Raw genomic sequence first — 8545 nt, 5'->3', positions numbered from 1 at the left:
CTTGCAACAGTACATCCAAGCCACATGGGAAAGAGTTAATTTTAAGGTGAAAAGACCTCCCGAAGCCACTGTGATTCACTCCAATTCACAGGTCAGGTGTTTAAACACCTTTTAAGTGTGACACTTTTGCAACACTGTTATTGGGTGCAAATGAAATCACATCTGGACAGTGCAACAGCTGTAATCTCGTGACTCAAGGCCGCAAACGTGATATCCAATGACATCATTCAACATCCTGATGTTGAAAGTATAACAAATAAGACACTGCAATAATATGGCTTTTTTTAATTAATACTTTTTATCCCCTCATCACCCAAAACTTTAACAAGCATTATAGATTTTCTTTGACAAGCATTATAAACACATGGGTAAGCTCGTCTGGTCACTGGCACATCTTGACATCTGTAGAAACGAGATGTCTGATATGGTTTCAAGAGGCTGCAGAACGCATTTAAATCAGTCTCTCAGTTCACTTGACCAAGGCAGAAACAAGGAGCGTCAAGCAGGGCCTGAAGGAAGGGTTCCAACAGACAAAGACACGTTTCAGTGAAAAGACGGGACGATTCTGCTCCAAACAAATACAAACTGAAGGGAGGATCTGATTGCATGGTCTGCTAATCATGCTAACGGGACAGGCGGCGACTTTCCTCGCGTCTGGCTGCCGAACCAGCAGAAACCTCTGAAGGCAGACGTCAGCCTCGGTGATATAAAGTGCTTGGAATGTGGAAAACAGGTGACATCTTCCTTCTTGATATGTAGGAACCTATCCTGGAGTCCTCTCAAGCACAAAGAGTATCAAAAATGGGACGTGTAAAAGAGAACACCAAGTGCATCGGCGTTCATAAATCTGACTGACTTTTTCCATCTTTTCCCACTTTCCTCGCACTGAAGACTGATGCTGTTCCTCAGTTGATTGTTTTTTTTCCATTAATACTGTCAATATTACTGGTCACAGTTGACTGAACCAGTAGGGGGACGGCACAGATGCCAAGAACCAAAACCTGAAACGCCGAAATTTCCGGAAGGAAACGCATAACACACGTAATAAAGCCCCGGAGCCCCACGCAGAGATCAGATAACACTGGTAGAAAGGTCTGTAAAAAAGAGATCCGCATCGGCATCGTTCACACCTCCCACGCTCCTCCGCAGCGGATTCTGGTGTTCCGGTCCGCTGTGACCCAACGACCCAGAGAAACAAGCGTTGTAAAATGTGACCGGAGCAACAATTTTCCTCCGGATCTGAATCTCTGAGCTCTGTGCTGATTCTCTAAAGGCAAACCCGTATGGACGGAGAGGACAGAACTTCTTTGGCAGCTCCCCTCAGGAGAATAAGATGGTGGTGGTGGTGGTGGGGGGGTCTAATTATGAGTCAAACACTGGAAACGGTTTTTGAAGAACAGGAGGCTGTTTTTCATGTACACGTCTTTGGAGGAGGCCGCCGGGTAACGGAACTTGGCGTAGGTTTTGTCGCTCTCCGACGGGCTGACCCAGGGGAGCCTGATTTTGGCGGCGTGGCTGACGACGACGTCGTCGCAGGATCCCACGTGCAGCGATCCCAAGCCGTCGATGAAGAACTCTGCGAGGCAGCCAAAAGGAAACCAGCCATGAGATTCACTCAGGGTCAGGGTGCTCTCCCCCGGTCTCCGACCCCACTCACCCAGGTGTGCCACCCTTGCCAGTCGAGGGTCAAAGCCGACCTGCTGGACTTTGTCTGTGCGGGCCAGGAAGAAGTTGATGACGCCGTCGGTCACAACGCAGTTGGGGAATCCCTGGATGGTGTGGTGGAAGCCCCTCCTCATGTGTAGGCAGTCCCCATCGTCCTCGCCCGGTTCAATGGAGATGGTCTGCCTGTAGGTGGCGGTGTAACCTGTGACCTCTCTGACGGCCCCTCCCACCTGGGCAGGAGTGGGCGGTCAGGAAATCACGACAAACGGATATTAGACTAAAGACAGTACTGAGCGGCGACTCACCAGATCCAGAGTGGTCTTCTCCAAGACCTCCACTAGTTTCTCCAGCTTGGTGTCAGCAGTGAAGATGAAGTCATCGTCCACCCACAGCAGATATTTGGTGGTCACCTGGGAGACGGCCAGGTTTCGCCCTGCAAACCAACCCTGCGGCACCACCCGACACGACACATCAGGCTCAACACGGTCGGCAGTAAACCAACAACGGGGGTCGTTCCCACCTTTCCAAAGGGCATGATGTAATGCTCGATGTTGGGCCCTGAGACGGCTTTGGGGTTTTCACTGTCGTCAGCGATCACTATGGTGACGGTAGGATAGTATCTTCTGATGCTGTTGATAAGATCTTGAAGCTTGTCGTACCGCAGGAAAGTCTTTGTAGCGACAGTCACGAGGGCGCTGATGTTATACTCTGCAGAGGCGGAAGAGGCGGTCGGCTGTTAGCGGCCAGAAGCTAACAGCGCAGGTCTGCGCTGTTCTGCGTATGTCTGTTGCCTGGTTACCTCCGTTGGACCCTGTGTTGTACAGCTTCGGAGTCACGCCGTGACGGATCCTGATGCTGAACAGAGCTCGGTGGCCCTCGGACTGAAGCCGCACTGAAATGCGGAACAGAAAGGACGTCAATAAACCGCACAAGAGGTGAAAGGAGTTCGGAAATCTCCACAGACCCGTGTCCGCTGTGCTCGGGTGGAACAGCGTGTTCGTGTAGGTGACGAACTGCAGCTGCCGGTTCAGGTTCGGCAGGCGGCCGCTCGAAAGGCTCATGTGCATCTCGCCGTCGCCTTTGACCGTCACGCCGTCCACCTCTGCCGCCACATTCAGCGTCCCCAGAGTGGCGGCAATGTCTACCTGCGGCGGGGCGGAGAAGGGGGCGGAGTCAGTGGGATGACAGCGGCGTCACTGGGGGACATGCTAGCTTACTCACAGAGTACCGCTCTCTCTGACGGCTGTCGTGCAGGGCCAGGCCTACGCAGGGGAAACATATAGGATGTTTACGTTTAGCTCCCTAAACACACAGACAGATGAAGAGTCTCTGCATTTAGAGACGCGTCAGCATCGCTAGCGCTCCACGTGCTGCAGTTGGGATCAAATTCAGCCTCATTGGAATCGTTTTAAACCAAAAACCCGCTGCTTTGGTTTCCGTAGATGCTTTAACTGCCGCTTTTCACAACTAAAATTTGGATTTCACTCAGATCAATTGGTCCCTAAATTTCCCCAAAAGCCCAAACCCCCAACACGAGGTCTCGTTTCTTCTAGCAAATCGCATCCAGGTAAAGAAACATCATAAACCCTGAGTTTATAATCACTAGATGGAATCTGAAAACTGACGCTCATTTAGGCCTGAACAGTTTGGAATGCCCTCCTTACCTGGGATGATGATAGTCTTCAAGGGTCGAACCTCCACCCCCTGAGTTGGGTACTGTAGGGGATTATTGGCCTCGGCAAGGACGAGGACATCAGCAGACGTCTGCAGTCTGAAGAAGCAGCAGCATCTCTATTCCGGTCAGTGTCATCTGGGACATAAACATGGACATTAACGTGGCCTCACCTCTTCTGGAAGCTTTGGTACTCTTTGGCGCGTCTCTTCTTGATGTCCTCCAGCTCTGAGGCGTCGAAGGCCGTGTGAAGCGGCTGCGCCGACACGCGGGGGAACAGGAGCTGGGCAAAGGGCAGGTTCACTCCTCTGCCCTCACCTTCGCACACGCAGCCATTGCGCGCCAACAAGCTGCAGACGGACGGACGGGAAGACGTCAGCGCACGCTCGCTCGCGTACCGGGACCCTTCGATACAAGCGCACGTGTACCTGGCCACGTGGTCCCTCACGTGGAAGGAGATGTTGCTCAGTCGGGGGTCCGCTTCTGGAAGCCTCTCCTGCAGATGCCCCTGATGCTGCCACACGTCCACGGCCGTGTACACTCGGGTGGGCCACGAGTGGAGGAGGGCCAACACCAGCAGCACAGAGGCCAGGATGGCGAGCAGCAGCGTCTTCCTCAGGGAGCGCATGCTTAAAACTGACAGACACTGACAGACACACTCAGACTTAATGCTTCATATTTAGGAAATATTATAGACTGTAAAATCCAATAGCTGCCCTGACATGCAAACATTAGTTAACTTTACTAGGTTATCAACAATATGCACTTATGACTTGTATTTATTAAGTAACAGTCACTTGCATGGTGAAAAACGCAAAATACTTAGTGTTTAGAGTGCAGATTACTTTATTTATAGTTAAGCTCACAAGTGCGCCTGCGCAGTAACAACAGTCAGTCTCCCGCCCAGCTACCAATGATTTTGCGTCGTCTTGTTTATTCTTTTGAAGAAAGGTAAGGTAAGTTATCCATCATTTTGTGCCTGTTAATATGTTTTAATTACTGCTACGACTGTTAGCGTTAGCGAGCTAACGTTAGCCTAACCGGTGAAAACTTTGAAGGAGCGGTGGCCCGCTCTTTTTACGGAGAAACAAGTACCGACATTATAATCATAATAAAATAGTTTTTCCTTTGTGAGCCTTTTTTTGTAGTACTCCACCTCCTCTTCTGAATTCAGACTTTAATCTCAGAATTCAGAGAAAAAAGTCAGACATCTGAGAAATTCTGACTTTTTTCCCAGAACAGATTTTTTTTTTTACGCCTGTATTATTGGTTTTTTTTGTACAGTAGCTCTAATACTCTTAGCATCTTCTGTAGTTCTGTCATTCTGCCTCGTGACTAACTACAAAATGGCAGTCTGCTAATTACTGTTGTAATAAAATTAAACTAACGGTTGTGAATGTATTTTTCCACACTGGCCCAGCCCTATTTACTCACCATGCTTTTTTGCTGTGTGTTGCAGGTGTATGCAGAGTTCAACAGGGTAGTCACCAAGAACCTACAGGGGGACTTATCCGAGGCCCTGGACCGCCACACACCACGCTTGGTCGGGATCTTCAGGGCAAAGAAAGGAAGTGTGGGGCAGACCCTGACGGAGTTGGTGCAGCAAGTTCATGGGGGTAAGTCTATGAAAGGCTTTGTCTGTCTTTATTTCTCATGGTAAGGTGACTTCAAATAGTGATTGCTGTTTTGCTGCTTTTTTTATTTTATTGTTTTGCAAAACTTGTTTTGTGCTGTAGTTTTTGAATGCTGCATCTTGAGCTCAATTTGTTCATCATCCACTTCTAAATCCTAAATCTAAATCCAGATGTGACAGCAATGCGCACCATGGTACTCCGAGGCCTCCCTGTTCTACTTGGTGATGATCCCAGTGACTTCTACAACACCTGCTTTGTAAGTTATATTATGAGCATCCTAAAGGAGCACACACAGTTATGGGGGGAAGAGAAGAGAAAGAGGGGGAGAGGAAAAGACAAGGAGAGGGGCAGAGCAGAGTAGTAGGAGATGGGGAGATGAGAAGGAGATGAAAGAGAGGAGAAGGAGGGGGGGGGAGATGGGGAGAGGGCTGCCTGAACCAGCCCTGACTAAAAGCTCTGTCATAGAGGAAGGTTTTACGCCTAGACTTAAATGTAGAGAGTGTGTCTGCCTCTCTGACCCATGGAGAGAGCTGATTCCACAGTCATTATCAAATAAAGCAGAGATGCCTAAAAAAAATTAAAATGTTTTCTAGATTGATATAGTCCAGTGGCTGGCTTCCAGCTGTTAGCATTGCAACTTAGCTTAGCGCAAATCGTGGCAGTGGATATTTTGTTCACTTTTACCGAACCACTGACTTCTATTCACTGCCATTGCTTGCACTGAGCTAAGCCATGATGTTAGGAGCTGAAAGCCAGCTACTGCACGTACAGACACAGAAAAGATATTGATCATGTTGTCTCTCTATGAAAATGATAGAGAAAGGGTTAACTCCCAAATCGTCCTAGTATTCCTTTACTGCACAAGGCTGGAAGGCAGTGTCGGCAGGACAGTTGAAATGGTGACAATTTACAACATTTCCCTGTTGTAATGTAATGTTTTTGTTTGGTTTCATCACAGGATCGTGACACCGATGAGACCTGGGCACAAGTATCTGTCGGGGTGCTGACTGTTGTCCCTGAAGATGAGCAACTCGTTCCAAATCAGCTCCACCTTCACCCAATATCTACTGCCATCATTGTTGAGGGAGGTATTGTAATGGATGATGTCCAGAACCTACCTGAGGCACTTTGCCTTTTGTTTGGATTGTCATACGCTTTACATTTAGACTACCATTATTAAACATTAACATTAACAGTAACATTATTCAGGAATATAGAAGTGCACTTGTCAGCATGTTGGTTCTTGTGGTCTATAAACTGTTAGTTATTACAGTTTTAAAGCTGTGTTTACTGTATTATTGATTGTACAGTATTAAAGCTGTGTTTGTGGATGTCATTAAAGGCAATCTTTAAAAAAGTTGATATAAATGGAAGAAAAAATAAAAAACAATTGATATATTTGAACTTTCAACTGTGTTATTACCTTGATTTATTACGTAATTGTAATTCAGATTATTCTAGGAGATTGGAGACTGTTTTTCATTCCTGTACAGATATTTTTGAAGTCTTAGATTGCTGAAGTCGAGTTTGCATGGTTTTAGCAAGTAAGTCAGATTGCTGTTCAAGTAAATATATAACTTAGAAATGCTAAATCAGTCCAACTTAGATAACTGTGTTATATGGACTGAAGCGAGTAAATTTAACATGCAATCATTTAGTAGATTAAAATTGTAATTCTGAGTAGTCTTTACTAAGTCAAGAGTATTCTAAACTAAGTTATCAAGTACACTCTACTTGATTGTTTTAGTTGCTTAAACTCATTTGTAAGTGTACTCTACGAAGGAAGTGCTGGTTAGTACAACTTAAAATAACGAGTTCTCTTTACTTGTTTTTTTAAGTACAATCAGTTTGCATGCTTTTTTTTAAAGTAATGATAACTAATTGGATTTTACATAGCAGTGATTATTATAGCTGACTAATATAAGCAGCAGTAATACAAGGTTACATAGATAAAAGGATAAAGATAAAAGCAAAGTCCCTCAGGAACTCAGAGCATCACTAAAAGTAACTGGTCTTTTCCGCGGCCCATGTTCAACGTTAATGTTTCAGTTTTGTTCGCAGGCAGAAGCCAAACAAAAGGCGGTTGTCACTTAACGTTGCCGGAGGAAAGAAAGTGAGGAAATGTACCCAAATGCTTTTATCCAGTCAGTGAAACTGCTCCTTCAGAGGTGCTGAGCCTCTTCTCCATCTAGAAACAAGCCAAAAAACGCCAGGATTGCTCATTATACTTTGGACAGGTTTGAGATAAGGACAAAGCTGTGGTATGGTGATGGTAAATCGGCCCATTATCCATATGGTCCCACAGCAGCTGCTCGCTTTGAGTTGTCTCTTGAGAATGTGCGTCCGAAGCGGAAACGGTTCCTCACGACGGTCCTTCTCAACCGGATGCGCCAAGGGTGCCAGTTCGGCTCTTGCTTAAGCTCAGCCCACGAATAAATTAGTGTAAATATAAAGAACGCGCCTTATTACGCGAGGGGTTAAGGAAAATCAAAGCAAAAATCATGACAGGCCAAAGGAGGGGGTCCTGATACAGCACAACACCCCCCAAGGTGCAGGGGGGGGAAAGCGACGGTGATTTACACGCACAGGCATACCTCGGAGTGCGTGTGACACGCGTGCATTATTTCGATTGTCTGCGCTTATTGTTAACCATCTGCTAAATTAAAAAGAATAAAATGATGTCCAAATCTGTGTTATTAAACCGCGAGAAGACGAGCTGACAGACAGGCCTTATTAGCCTCGTCGCAAATGAGCCCAAATGGAGGAGAACGAGCACAAATAAACCTCTCGGTGTTTGACGATTGCACAACAGAAAAGGCGCAATCAGAAGTGCACATTTATTCCGTCCACATTTACTCACGCAGCTTTCTAAAACCTGACACGCCTGGACTTTCTGTCATCGTTTTTAGCTACAGAAATACAAACCCAAATAAATGCCCACCATGATAACAGGAAAAAGGGGGAATAAAATCACATGCAAGGCTCTTAGTTACCAGGTGCTCCCCTCAGTCACACGACGCACGGTGGACTCTGGCTCCACATCTTGCGCGAAGGCGTCTCCTTTTAATGACCGTTACTCGATGGGCTGCAAATTGGATTGCATGCGAACAGACGGAGCACTTCCAGACAAAAGAGGGCCCCAGATTGCAGCGGTGCGGGTCGAGGAGGATGGACGCTCCCCGCTGCAGGGGCAACAGCACCAGTAGCGGCAGCAGCGGCGGCGGGATCAGCCCTGAACGCACCAAACGCAAATAAAACTGAGTGCTGCACCAATATGGAGCATCCCGGCCCCGCAATATAAAATATTAACGCACCGACGTTCGCTTGCGTTTAGACAACTCAATCTGCTTGGGAATTTTACCCGAAAATGAAAATAAAAGATATATAAAATAAATTATTTTGGTTGTTGTAGTCTGCGGGCAGGATAGGAGACTTTTTTTTTTTTTTAAATATGACGCGTTATTTCAGCGCATCAAAAGTTTACAATCACCCTGTAGATCCACTTGAAAAATGCTCACAACGCATTTTTGGTCGTATAGAGACAAATAATAACGGGATTTTTAATTTATTTAAA

The 8545-nt window shown here is 46.6% G+C and overlaps 1 protein-coding gene across 5 annotated transcripts; it reads right to left on the bottom strand.

The window, feature by feature from the left end:
* Positions 1–265: 265 nt before the first annotated feature.
* b4galnt1b (beta-1,4-N-acetyl-galactosaminyl transferase 1b) lies at positions 266–8120 on the bottom strand. 5 transcript variants are annotated; one of them, XM_011613786.2, is made up of 12 exons: positions 7965–8120; positions 7099–7159; positions 3766–3983; positions 3511–3687; positions 3330–3436; positions 2887–2927; positions 2630–2810; positions 2465–2557; positions 2186–2373; positions 1971–2111; positions 1658–1895; positions 266–1576 (listed from the first exon to the last, which is right to left on the bottom strand). In XM_011613786.2, the coding sequence occupies exons 3-12, from the start codon at positions 3963–3965 to the stop codon at positions 1359–1361; spliced, it is 1584 nt and encodes a 527-aa protein (XP_011612088.1). In that variant the 5' UTR covers positions 3966–3983; positions 7099–7159; positions 7965–8120; the 3' UTR covers positions 266–1358. The 5 variants fall into 5 exon arrangements, with proteins under 5 accessions (XP_011612088.1, XP_029682484.1, XP_011612089.1 ...); XM_029826624.1 differs by having other exon boundaries at positions 3766–3973; XM_011613787.2 differs by lacking the exon at positions 7099–7159.
* Between the last annotated feature and the right edge of the window lie 425 nt (positions 8121–8545).

This window comes from Takifugu rubripes, chromosome 19, assembly GCF_901000725.2.
Source record: "Takifugu rubripes chromosome 19, fTakRub1.2, whole genome shotgun sequence".
NCBI lineage: Eukaryota > Metazoa > Chordata > Actinopteri > Tetraodontiformes > Tetraodontidae > Takifugu > Takifugu rubripes.
This window is presented reverse-complemented; position numbering and strand designations above follow the sequence as displayed.

Excerpts from the sequence above, each read along its gene's own strand:
- b4galnt1b (XM_029826623.1), bottom strand. Across the intron at positions 2,558-2,629 it reads CCCGAGCACAGCGGACACGG|TGCGGCTTCAGTCCGAGGGC; the intron begins GTCTGTGGAGAT and ends TCCGCATTTCAG. Across the intron at positions 1,896-1,970 it reads AGAAGACCACTCTGGATCTG|GTGGGAGGGGCCGTCAGAGA; the intron begins GTGAGTCGCCGC and ends ACTCCTGCCCAG.